The 13,775-nt window shown below is 36.5% G+C and overlaps 1 protein-coding gene across 1 annotated transcript in view; it reads right to left on the bottom strand.

The window, feature by feature from the left end:
• INTS6 (integrator complex subunit 6) overlaps positions 1-13,775 on the bottom strand; it is a 90,249-nt gene that overhangs the window by 3,507 nt on the left and 72,967 nt on the right. The window contains exons 11-17 of the mRNA XM_055335742.1: positions 12,913-13,023; positions 11,481-11,696; positions 9,238-9,364; positions 8,280-8,422; positions 7,849-8,080; positions 2,746-3,114; positions 1,616-1,709 (exon numbers count right to left, since the gene is read on the bottom strand). Of these exons, the coding sequence (XP_055191717.1) occupies positions 1,616-1,709; positions 2,746-3,114; positions 7,849-8,080; positions 8,280-8,422; positions 9,238-9,364; positions 11,481-11,696; positions 12,913-13,023 (1,292 nt within the window). The remainder of the gene's footprint in view (positions 1-1,615; positions 1,710-2,745; positions 3,115-7,848; positions 8,081-8,279; positions 8,423-9,237; positions 9,365-11,480; positions 11,697-12,912; positions 13,024-13,775) is intronic.

Below are 13,775 nucleotides of genomic sequence, written 5' to 3'. Positions count from 1 at the left end.
TTCCTAAAACAAATAACCCAGGCCCAGGTAAATGGAAGCAGGTTATTTGTTTCACATCCGAAAAGCAAAACAAGAAACCCTACCATTTACAAGGGTTACAAATATTCTAACAAAATTTAGACTTCCAAAGCAATGACTCCAATAGCTTCCTATGCTCTTTAAAAGTTGAATGTTGAATGTGAAAAAAGTATGAATATAATCCCCACAAGACAGAAGAAGAAACGAACAGTTGGATGGCAGCATTAAAAAACCCTTGGGTTAGGGAAGCCTGAGTGGCTCCATCGGTCGGGCGTCTGCCTTTGGCTCAGGTTGTGATCCCAGGGTCCTGGGATCGAGTCCCACATCGGGCTCCCTGCTTCTCTCTCTGCCTCTGCCTGTCTCTCCCCCTGCTTGTACTTGCTCACTCTCTCTCAAATAAATAAAATCTTGAAAAAAAAAAAAAAAAACCCTTGGGTTCTATTACAATTTGAAAGTTAGCAAATCAAGGATTATTAGACATCTGTAGTATAGGATATAGACAACAGTTCAAGTGGTAATTTAACTTTTTTCCACTAATATAGTAGCTTAAAATCGCATTTGTCTACAGAAGTATTAATACTGCTGATGCTTTTTAGAATGAGAATATCAAAACACTGTCCAATCTATACCTTCCTTCCTCTCTACTTGTAAATTAGTATGAAGAGCCACCCTAATATTCCACATCTCTCTACAAGGTGGCAAAAATGGAGGGCAGGCACCAGGAATACAGCTAAATCCATGAAGTCTAAGTTGCTAGAATGTCACATAAAGAAAACAACAGGCGAAATACTCAAAACAACATGAAAAGTTATGGTCTGATCTTGAACCTTCAAAGTGGCATATGCTCTAGCCACTCAAAAAAGAAAAAAATTAACTGGTCCAACTAAAAATACCTTTATGTGTAGCATGGACGAAACTAGGGGATTATTAAGGGGTGGGTATATTCAGAAGGTCAGATAAGATTAACACTAAGTTTTCTTAGAATACTAAAGAAGTCGTGAAAGAAAAGTGTTTTTTATACTCCCTAAACGACTACAACTATGCTTTCCAGTTAACTGCACTTCATAGTTACCATTTATAATCTTGATCCACATTCCTTGTATTAAAGTACATAATCCTGAGCTACTGAAGCAATCAGAATAAGGCCCATTTGTCCAACTCTGCTCCCCTTAATTACAGGTTTTCCCACGTACAAATACTGTCTTTCGAGGTTGTTTCTAATCACTGGTTAATATTAACTATAGCCCAAATATGCAAAGGAGAAAAATTAAAGATTATAAAGTATAAAGACACCCCCCCCCCCGCCAAAGCCACAGAATAGGATAAATGAGAATTATGCAAGTATCTGTAATCTGTAGGTAGAAAAGGTCCATAGTTGGTGAAAAATTTGTGCATGGCTATTTTTTAAGTGGACTTCTTTCAATAAACTAAAAAAAAAAAAAAAAAAAAAAAAAGAAAGAAAGAAAAACTTATATACACATGAGTGTGTCATACACATGCATACTATCACAGGTTCAAAATAAATACTGTTAAAAACCTGACTGTGAGCTGGGGACTCATTTCATAATCATTTCAAAATGTGTAATAGATTCTTTACCTTGATGCTTCTTTAATGACATTTTGTAAAAATATTAGTCTTGTTTGTAAACTGCCTTGCACATGCTTCAGTAACGTGAAGATCCTTTCATATTCTTAAAACAAGAGAAGCAAAAAGAAAAAGTTAAGTGGCTTTTCTACACACTCTTATTATTTTTCTTTTGCAGTTTACTATATCAAGATGTAGTACACAAAACCAAGATATTCTACGTTAAATTTTCACCACTCATTAAAAATTTTGTAATACGCACATTTCACATATCAGCAAAGATAAAATAACTTGTTAAACTCAATTTTTGGTAAAAATTCCCATAAAGAAACAAACACAAAACTGAGAAAAATCAGTGAATAGCTTTCTGATAGTGCCACTGAAAAAGAAGCAGCGAGGCACCTCCATCCTTATAATTTAATCTCTAAACTACAGTTCCCATGGTAGGGAGGGGCAAAGGACAGGGTGAGAAACGGGGAAAGTGCTATTTCAGTTTCAGGTTTTCACCTAAAACTCTGCCAAGGACTATAAGCTCTAAGTGGCAAGGGCTGACCTGCCCACTTCTGAACCACCGTGGGTCACTGTACCATCAGATAGGGGATCTGCCAACATCTATCTCTTGAATGAGTGCCAATAATACTGATATTGTATCTCACAAACTCCTTTTGTATTCGTGAAATACATAGTTTCTGTAACTCCCATTGTGGGGCCTAAACATACTCCTCCTGGTCACTATCATAGTTTAAACCCTAAACACAGTGGGGACACTAGGCCAGGAACTTTACAGACCCGAAGTCATCTAACATTCGCTCCATCTTGCTGGGTTTGCTGCTCCATCCCAGCAGCTGCTGTGTAGAAAATACGCAGGACACCAGGTTCCTGCCCCGGTAGGAACTCTGTGCTGCCGACCTGTGTGTTCTCTAAGCTCCGCTCTCAGCACCTCCTGCTCACCCTCTCTACACCACAATACTGGGGACACAGCAGATATTTAGTGTTTGTAGGATGAATAAAAAACCAAATCATACAGCTCCTACGTTGTTCAGCACTCATCTAGAATCAGGTCTATGTTTTTGATTAATCTGACTCTCTTCTTTGCGCACACACAGAAATCAAATATGAGGTTTGCCTCTAATTATACATACTTCTTCCTGGCTTTCGGATCTCTTTCATTATTTGTGCTTTTAGTTCAGTGTTGACCTCCTCATGGCTTCTGCAATGCATCAATTTCTTTCCTTTGTTCAGTGAAGATGCTGGTAGATTCTCTTCAGGACACTGTTCTTTATCTCTTGGTTCCTCATGATTTTCTAAAAATCCACCAACAGTGAGGTCATTAGCTCCTAAATGGTCATGACCAAGAGCCTCTGTATGATTGGTTGGTCGTTCCAGTAAATTGGCTGGAGAAGTTGAAAATTCAGTATCCATAGCATTTGGTGTAATATCTGATGAAAGTTGGTCTGCAACATGATTTTCAACCACATCATCTATTGTCGAATCATTAGTGGCTTCTGAAACTAAAAACAAAGAGAAGTAAAAAATAAAAAAATAAAAAAAAATATGAGCCAATTTCAAAGCACACAGTAAAAAAAAGCTACAAATAATATTACAGCAAATCACAATTAATCTCCTTGATGGATGCAAATTAACAAATAATAGGATATGGTTCTTAAGCTTTTCAACAAAGAGATAGTGGATTTCAATTTGCACTTACAAAATCTGTTTAATTTTTGCCCTTAGGAAAAAAATAAAAGACAATTTCAGGCAACTTTTTAGTTCTCTGCTCTATTCTGTGGCAGTTTTACTGAACAAGTAGATTTCTAATACTTCAGGGAAACACAGAGAGAGCCTTAGCTCATTCCAACCTCCCTCTGCCTTATGCATCTACTATCATTTAGAGGCAAAAGTAAACACGAGGAGTTCAAACTGTTCGACATTCTGCAGGGAACACACCATCAAACAGGTCACTTTACAGTACACTCTTTTCTCAAAACCACTCATCCAGTCTGTGTTACTTGAGTAACACAGAACAGCCTGGTGCCTGGTGCAGCTCATCAGATTACTAGACTTTAACAACAACAAAAAAGCTTGCTAACTCTTGCCCCCCACAGAAATCAGCTGAATTATAGAAGTTCCCTGACTGCTCACTAAACCTCCAGGACACCAGGTGAAGCCACCTCTACTTTCCCAATTTACTGTCCAAAAGGTAAACTCATTCCCACAAAAATCCCTCAAACTTCTGGCTCCTTCCTAAATCCGCTTCCACGATTAGCAAATTTTCCTGAATATTCTCTACAACTCCTACTTTAACTAAAACCCAGCTCTCTGGCCAAGAAACTGCTCTTTTCAGACTTGAAGTAGAAATTACTTTCTCTCAAATACTCTGTACAGACTTAAAATAAAGATGTGGAGTCACAGACTCCTTCACCTTCTAGTGCCACTTCAAGATCTTTCTCCACGCACTCCTAGAACACTCCTGCTCCTTGGAGGCTCTCAACTATGCCACTGTGCTCATCCTCTCTCTCCTTGTCACTAGCTTATTGATCTCCAAGGTACCCCTCTGTGGTCACACCTGGTTCACACACTTCCTTCTACCCTCATGTCCCTTGGGCGTTGTCCTAGGCCATTACTACTCAAAATGTGTTCCAATACAAGCAGCATGAGCACCATCAGAGAGCTTGCTACAAGGGCTCGTCCTGAGCCCCGCCCGAAACAATGAACACAATGAACTAGAAACTGCAGTTTAACTAGATCCTTTGGTGATTCAACTACACACTAAAGTCTGAGAAGTACTGTAGTATGTGATTTCAAGGTCTACGCAGATCACCTGCCAAGAACATGGCCACTCAAATTCTTTAATTTCTCATCTTGTTTGCCTCTCAAATCAAACACAAAGGCATGGACAGATGAACATAAATCTTATCTTTGCAAGACTCCTGCTGGTTTTCTGTAACTCAGCCAGACTCTTACTCCAGGAACTCCTCCACTTTCTCCCTCCCATCCTACCTTCTAGATTCTTCTTTCTAATCTATCCAACTTACATCACATAATGTATTACTTTTTACCAGGGTCCTACATTCTTTCATTCTATTGCCCTCCCATGATCCCTGCCAGGCAAAACCCCAAATCTGAAGACTCTCTCTACTTGCTCTAGACCTGCATTTGTTATGATGAGCACTACTGAAATAGCATTCAGCTTTGCAGAGTGATCACCATCACCATCCAAGTGTTCCTGGATCCTACCGCTACCTAGCAATCTTATTACAACCTTTCTCCCTCTCCTACAAAAGATCATTCTAACCTTCTCCACTCTTTTAACATCTCTGACTTTCCCAATCTCTCCTTCCCTCTTGTTAGTACACGTCACCTCCTACTTCACAGAGGAAAGAAAAGCAGAGCCGTGGCGTAGAAACTCCCTCTACTTCCCACTGTTAAACTTGTGCCCACACCCACTCTGCTCCAGTGGAAGCAGCATTCTATCATATGGGCTCTGGACCATTCCTTTCTGCCTTCCCTGGGATCTGGTGCTGACTACACTTTCTCTCCATCACACCAGCATTTAAACATGCTCAACTCTGTCATCTTAAAGCCCAAGCAAGGTCACAACTTTTAACCCCAGGACTTCTTCCAGCTATCACTCTCTCCCCACCTCCCTTACACAGCTACACTTCTTAAACTGGTTGTTTACAACATTCATGGTCTCCATTTTCTCATCTCTTACGCCTCCACCCATTTCGTCAGTGTTCTGGCACCTTTACTCCACCAGAATCGCTCTTGCTAAGGTAGCCAGAGACCAACACAACTTTTCCAATCCTCTTGACCAATCTGTTCAAATTATTTGAAGCCACCAACCACTCAATTCTCTTTCCCCTTAGCTCTCACGACACCAAGTTCTTCTCATCTCCTATTTCTGGATTCTTCCCTCTCAATTTCCTTTTTTGAACCTTATTTCTCCCCTTAACTTTGGCATTTTCAAAGTTCTGCTGTAGGCTTCTCCTTCTCGTGGTTTCCCTTGGTGTAATTTAATCCACTCCGGTGGAGGTTAAGACTGCCTCCTGTAGCTCCCTTTCTCCCCGGCCCCTTTCCCTGAGGTCTAAACTAAAATACCCATCTCCTACTTTACGATCTCTACGTGGCTAGGCAATGGGTGCCTCTCAACTCACTCACCCTCTCTCCTTCCACTCAACCTGTCACTCTCGTCTACCCAGCATCGCTCAACTCCTCTCTTGCCCTGGCTCCAATACCCAGTCCAACATCACCAAGTCTTTGCTGGTGCATCCAGGTATTTCTCAAACACATGTTCTTCGGACAACTCCGCTGCCAGGTCATTAGCTCTTCCCTAGGTTTCCTAAGTTCTATGCATCCATAACAATTATTTAGCAACATCAAATACCCTATCAATGTCCACAATCTAATTACCTTCTATATTTTCTATTTGTAGGGAAATGTTTGATTTTGTTTGATTCAGGGTCCACATCAGGTCCCATACATTGTTATTGATTTATATATGTCTTTTAACTACCTTTTAATCTATAAAATCCTTCTGTAATCTTTTTTCTTTATGAATTGTTTTTCTGGAAACACACATGCCCTATATTCTTTGTCCTACAGTTTACCACAATCTGGATTATGCTAATTGTATCCCTGTTTTGTCATTTAATATGTTTCTCCAACCTCTGTATTTCCTATAAATTGGTAGTTAGATCTAGAGGCTTGATCAGATTAAGGTTCAATTTCTTTTTTTTTTTTTTTTTTTTTTTTTTGCAAGAGTACTTCAAAAGTAGTATTGTATAATGCCATCAGGAGTTATAGAATATTTGGTTTCTCTCCAGTTATGATGCTAATAAAGCCATAAATGATCACTACCTATATTTAAGGAAATCATTAATTCACTAAGGGTTCCCCTAAATCCATTCTTATTCTTCCCAAACAATATTCCAAACAGTACAGTCGGCCTGTTTTTTTTATAAAATGCTAATCAGGTCAGGTCACTAGCTCTTCAAAATCTTTCAAAGATGCTCATTGTCAAGACACCTGCGTGGCTCAGGGGTTTAGCACCAGCCTTCAGCCCAGGGCGTGACCCGGGGGTCCTGGGATTGAGTCTTGCATCGGGCTCCCCGCAGGGAGTCTCCTTCTCCCTCTTCTTGTGTCTCTGCCTCTCTTTGTGTGTCTCATGAATAAAGAAAATCTTTAAAAAAAAAATTCTCCTCTTTAAAGTCTAGAATCTTTATGACAGCCTCCAAGGCCCTCCATGATCTGGCCTCAGCCTATCTTTCATTTCTCACCTTATCTCACTCTGAACACCTCTGCTAAACTGGAATTCTTTCAGTTCCTATAATCCCTTCTCTTTTGTATATTTGCTTGCACATATTTTTCTTATACTACTACTGTAGCATATTATATATAGTGCCTAGCATACTGCTTAGCACTACTGCTAAATGCACAGCTTTAGTGAAACAATTCCCATTCACCTTTAAATGTTGGCTTAAACATAACTTCCTCAGTAAAGGGTCTTGACCTCACAAACTAAGTTAAATCCTCTTACCACCATTTATAACATTCATCACATTCTAACTCAACATTCAATGACTATCTTTCCTCACTCATCATAAATAAAGGCAGAGATCACTATTGTCTTGTTCACTATGATACCTCAATGCCTAGCACTGTTTATAATAGCACATGTATTTAATAATTAGTTGATTTTTTTTTAAAGATTTTTTTTTATTATTATTTACTCATGAGAGACACAGGGAGAGAAGCAGAGACACAAGCGGAGAGAGGAGGAGACTCCCTGTGGGGAGCCTGATGCGACACTCGATCCCAGGACCCCGGGGTCATGCCCTGAGACGCTCATCCACGGAGCCACTCAGGTGCCCCTAATTAGTTGCTGAATTAACCTGAAATTGAAAACCATCTTTCTGTGGGTATTGCTAATACCCCTTTAATAAGTGTCATTTTGAAATACTTAAGACTTGTAAACGATATTTTGAATTTTTTATTTAACGGACTTATAAATGGTATTTAGATTATGGCTAGCTATAATAAAGCATGATAAACACAAGAAATGTCCAACAAATGTTCTTTAAAAAGACATACAAAATGATCACATGCTAATTTAAAATAAACAAGTATCTTCTCTAGACACTCTTGGGCTTTATCAATCAATTTCTTCCACAATCTATTACAAAAATCTCATCCCCACAAAAGAAACAAAAAGCAGCAAATAAAGTTTGTTTTTAAATTCTTACCTTTATGAAGAGGAAGGGGTTTAATAAGATCTGGCTGTGCTTGAGTCATAGGTACAGGTGGTCCTTTTCCTCCAATATGATTGTTCACAACTGGATTTTGTTGTCTGCCTCTTAGTAATGGGGACATACAGCGACGTCTTTTAGGGATTCCTTGCATATTTGGTTCTCCAGGTCGTTTATGTTTATTTTGAGGTCCAGCCACAAATTCATCTGCTTCATCTATCATCATACCCTGTAACAAAAAAATATATAATTTCCCTAGATTTACATACAGTTTTTAAATGGTACAACTAATTCCAATCCCCATTAGAGCAACTGTATTATAACTATGTTGACATTTATTAGTCTACCAAGAAAAGTAGCTTACTTTAGTTAAATTAAGAACTGTGAAATCCACAAATGAATTATACAATGGAACATTTCAAGTTTACCTTCTTATCTAGCTTAAAGGGGTTGCCAAATGTATGCAACCTTCGAGGCTGATCAGGATCAAGTTCTCTTAGTGGAGAAGGTACTTGCTTGAGGTATTCCTGGTAATTCCCCATTTGTGCTATAGGAACACTGTGCACTTGATCTTTTCAAACAGAAGAGAACAACAAAAGTTAACCTCACTAAAACAACACTTCATATCTCAAATAATGTCTTCCTATATATGAATGTTACCTGGTGTTATTCCAGGCAGTCTTCCCTTACCATATATGCTAAAATTCATGTTGTCATTATAAATATTGTGACTAAAATGAAATCTTTGAGATTTTTTTAAAGTAAAATTTAAAAGAATTGACTTTATCTTCTAAACAAAGCAAAAATATTGTAGTCCATTTGAGTGTATAAAATAAGTAATGATGTGTTAACATTACCATGAATAGGAGTGTCTCTTCTCTCCATTCCAAAGTAGTAGAATTATAGCAAAATTTACAGGAAAGACATACACAGAGATAATCCTTTTTATATAAAGCTATAGTTGGAATGCTTATATCAGAGATGGCAAAGAGTTAAATTCTCATCTGACTTGATTTGTACTACGTGCTACAGATATAGTTGAAAGAAGAGAACACGTACTGACCATCCAAGCTAAACCACCAGATACTAACTAGTGTATCACAAGAAAATGATTTTGTGTGTGCATGTGAATGCATGAACTAAGCCAAAATAAAGAAAATAAGCTGCTAATAAAGATTGTCACCTCTGGGGAATAGAATTTGGGGCAACAGTGATGATAGAAAAAAATGTTGAGAATCAGAGATGACTCCTTACTTCATTTGTTTGAATTTAAAAAGAAAATGTAATACTAATAATTCTTTAAAAGTTATATTCCCATACCATATTTTTTCAACATAAAGTAAGAAATTCACAAAAGAAATACCATTACTAAAACCATGATCTAACCTTCATCCTGTCCTTTAAGAAATCTGCGGGTGCTCTTCAAAAGATTAGATCTCATTCTTGTTAAGTGATCCAAAAGATTCCGCCTTGGTATGTCATATGCATTTCTAAATGTCTGTGGCTTCAAATCCTGTTGACAAACATTCAAAGACAAAATTTATTTCCAACATAGAATTAAAAGAGACTAAAACCTCTAGCCTGCAGCATAGGTTTTGAAATAAGATATATTAAGTCTAATTAGCTTCAAAATAGAATAAAGAATTATGATGCAATCTAAACATACCTGGGAACCAGAAGATCAAAATTGGTAATGAGCTCAAATACCTCAAATTCACATCTTTCAAGATTTTATTATATATTCTGGCTAAGAGAAGTAAATAGCTTATAAAACAAATTTCCAAATTTTAAAACCTTTGAAAGTTTAAAGAAGAAACACAGCTTTGACGTATCATTCACATACAATAAATTAACCCATTTTAAGTATACAGTTTGATGAATATCAGCAAACAGTTGTGAAACCATCACCACAATGCAGGTTAAGAACACTTCCATCACCCCAAAAAAGTTCTTGGTGCCCATCTGTAGTCAATCCCTTTTCCTATCCCCAGGCATCCACTAATCCTGCTTCCTGTCTCCCTACATTCCATTTTATAAGTGGAATTTTGCTATATCAAATCTTTTCTATCAGGCTTTTTTCACTAAGGATGATATTTTGAGATTAATCCATGTTATTAATGCATCAGTAGTCTGTTCTTTTTGACTGCAGAGTAGTATTCCATTCTATGGACATAGTTTATCCATTTTCCAGTTTATGAAGTTTCCTTTCAGTTTTTGGCTATTATGAATAATGCTATGAACATTTGCATAAAAAGCCTTTCTATGGCTATTGTCTTCGTTTTTCTCATGTAGACAGATACACCTTGGAGTAAAACTGCTGGTTATATAGTAAGTATAGCCATTCTAGTGGATGGGAAGTGGGATCTCACTAGTTTTAATTTGCATTTCCTTAATAGTCATTAAGATACAGGATCTTTTTAAGTGTGTGTTCAAATTTGTGTACCTTATTTGGTGAAGTATCTGTTCAAATATTTTACCAATTTTTTATTGTGTTTGTCTTATTATCACAGAGTTGACAGACTTCTTTATATATTTTGATACTAATTCTTTTTTCTATATATAATTTTCTCCCAGGCTGTAGCTTGCCTGTTCATTTTACAGAATTTCTTTTGTAGACAAAAATTTAAATTTTAATGAAGCTCAATTTATCAAGTTTTGTGTGTGTGCGCTTTTTGTGTTGTATCTGAGAAACCTTCGATGACTCCTGACCCAACATCATAAAGACTTTCTCTGTTTTCTTCTAGAAGTTTATAGTTTTAGTTTTTACATTTAAGATTCATGAGCACTTCAAGTAATATGAGGTAACGATCAAATTTACTATTTTGAATATGGGTATCCAATTGTTCCAGCACTATTTCTAAAGAGATTGTCTTCTGACCCACTGAATTATTTTGGCACCTCTTGTTAAAAGTTAACTGACTACACGTGTGAAGACTTACTTCCAGACTCTCTTCTGTTCTACTGATCTATATGTTTATCCATATGCCAACAACACTCTGTTGATGATCACTACAACTTTACAGTAACTTTCAGAATTAGATAGTACGAGTCTTCTAACTTTATCATTTTACAAAACTCTTTTTCTAGGACCTTTGAATTTCCATATAAATTTTAGATCAGCTTGTCTGTTTCTACATAAAAGGCTACTGGGATGAGGCTCTTTTAAATAATGAATATTCATAAAGCATTTTATGATGTACCCAAGGTCATCAGTGTAAGTACCAAAATGCAGTGAACTCTATGACTAGTTAGGCAATCTGTAAGCCTCTATTGTCTTTCTTTCTTACTAATCTCTACACTCAAAATGGGGCTCAAATTTACAACCCCAGGATCCTGAGTCACATGCTCTACTCAGTCAGCCAGGTGCCCCATATGTTTTCTCATCTATAAAAATGAATAGATTGGTTTATTCATCAGTCCATCTATTCAGCCATTCAGCATACATAATGTTTGTTTCGATTCTAAAATTCAATGATTCAGTAATAGTATTATTGATCATTATTCTTCGGAGGTATAGAAGTACTTCTAAAGCTTGGACAAACTAAAATTATCGGTTAATAGGAAATTTGATTTACTTAACAATTCAACAGAATATAGCTGGGGTAGTACTAAATTCATATAACATTTACCTTATTAAGCAAAGCGACTTGGAACCCAGTGTATTCTTTCATATTAAGGTCTAGCAGTCTGTGAGGAACATCCTCTGAAATTCCCTGGAGCAACTGTTGAAAATCTTTCCTATAAGCCATTGATAAACCATGTGATCGGCTTCGAACTTTAATTCCAGTTTCCTGTACTACTTTTTTGCCTACAGATCCGATGACTCGATCAGATTCTATTTTAGCCTAAAGTAAAAATAAATAAGATTTAGTCTGGACATAATCTAAATCAACAAATTAAATACTAACAGTCTTGGTCTTCCATATATTAAATATTTATGTTATAAAAAGTATGTACTTAATTAAAAACCCAGGTAGCATATTTATGTCAAGTTCTCAGTAAACTAAATATAGTTTAAATAATGTCTTAGCTTTTAAGATTTTATTTATTTATTCATGAGAAACACGGGGGGAGAGAGAAAGAAAGGGGGGGGGGCAGAGACACAGGCAGAGGGAGAAGCAGGCTTGCTGCAGGGAGCCTGATGTGGGACTCGATCCCAAGTCTCCAGGATCAGGCCCTGGGCTGAAGGTGGCATTAAACCGCCGAGCCACCAGGGCTGCCTGTCTTAGAGTTTTAAATCAATTCAATTATAATCTTTTGGAGCAGGGCAAACAAAAATAACTTCAATTTATTTTTATATACTAATATCCACTACACTTAAACCATGAAATATAAGTGCACCCTAAATGAAAATATGGATTTCCAATTCAGAGGGGATATAAAATTAGGGGAAAAAAATCTCATCGGTATTTATTTAAATACTATTATTAGCACATAATTAAATGTTCATAGGTATAAAAAATGATGTAGTTTTTCATTGGAAAACAACGATATTTTGATGCCTTCCAACGTACATCTCAATGAGCATTTTAAGTACAGATGGCAGAAGTACTAGAAAAACAACGTATTTTATATAGTATTAATATCTTAGCAATCTAAGTGTATACTGCTTGACTACCAGAGCATCTACTAATGTGATTTATGCTCAAAATGACAATATTCATTTTTTTACAAATATTTCAAAAGTAACTCCCATTTTTGAATAAAAAAAAAACTACAGATTTTAAAGCATTAAGCAAAAGAAACTCATCTTTGTCTAAGAAAAACAGCTAACATAAATTTCTCAAAACAAAGAATGTTCACAGATAAAAAGTCTAGGACCACAACAATGAAGCCATCTCTACAAACTAGGAATTATTAATTGAAATTAATATTCCAGAACACAGCATACTATGTACTTGACACTGAATTATGTTAATAATCTATGATATATGTGGTTTTAAAACGTAATATATTAATATGACTTAATTCCATTAGAACCATCAGAACTAACATCTGGCCTATTAAGCATCTTAGCCAAAACCATTCAAAATACTTAACAGCTCTATTTCTTAACGTTACCTGTTGACTCAATTTTTTGAGGTATGAAATGACACTGTAACTAAGTCCATATTCCATACTGTCTGCTATTAGGTTAGGTGCTCCCATCATTCTAACAGCTTTCTTCAAAGGCTATAGGAAAAAAGAAAACATCACTCAGTCCTAAGCTTGCCAAAAATGTATGGCTACCTGTATTATCAGTTTTGAAGATTTCTTAAAAAAAAAAAAATTCTTTTTTTCAATAAGAGAGTAACCATATTTGTATTTCAGTAAAATGTTTGGCAGTGGTATGAAAGGTAGCTTAAAAGGATTAGAGGCTATACTTTAACAACACCTGGGAAAAGAAAGGATAAAGTTCTAGATACCTTGGTATTATTGGTGATACTAAGTTTGGAAGAAATGGGCAGAGACATACCACAGAGGTAGATTCAACAGAAATTCAGAAGTAAATTTTTAGGAGGCAAGAAAAATGGAAGATTTCTACCTTGGGTAATTGGGTAGATTATGGCTCAACTACTCACTAGCTTTGTGACCCCAGACCAGGTTATATACCCTCTCTGTGTCTAAAGCTTCTCATTTGTAAAACGACAATAATATCTACTTCATAGGGTCATCACGGGATTAAATGAATCAATATATGTAAAGCACAGATAAAATCGTCTGGTATACAGTAGGCATTCAGTAAGTGTTAGTTATTACTATTGTTATTATTACCTGAACTGGAGAAAAAAAAAAAAAGAAAGAAAGAAAAGAAAACCAAAACCAAAAACCCAAGCTCTTAAAGGAAAAATAAGAAGGAAAAACGAATCTAATATTTACTGTGGATGTGGTATTATGAAATAATTTTCAACTGTAAGGAGAGCCCAGTTGAGAGCCATTTGTGC

The sequence above is a fragment of the Nyctereutes procyonoides genome, unplaced genomic scaffold (genome assembly GCF_905146905.1).
Source record: "Nyctereutes procyonoides isolate TBG_1078 unplaced genomic scaffold, NYPRO_anot_genome, whole genome shotgun sequence".
In the NCBI taxonomy this organism is placed as follows: Eukaryota; Metazoa; Chordata; class Mammalia; order Carnivora; family Canidae; genus Nyctereutes; species Nyctereutes procyonoides.
Note: the sequence above shows the minus strand (reverse complement) of the source record. Positions and strands in the feature narration are given on the sequence as shown.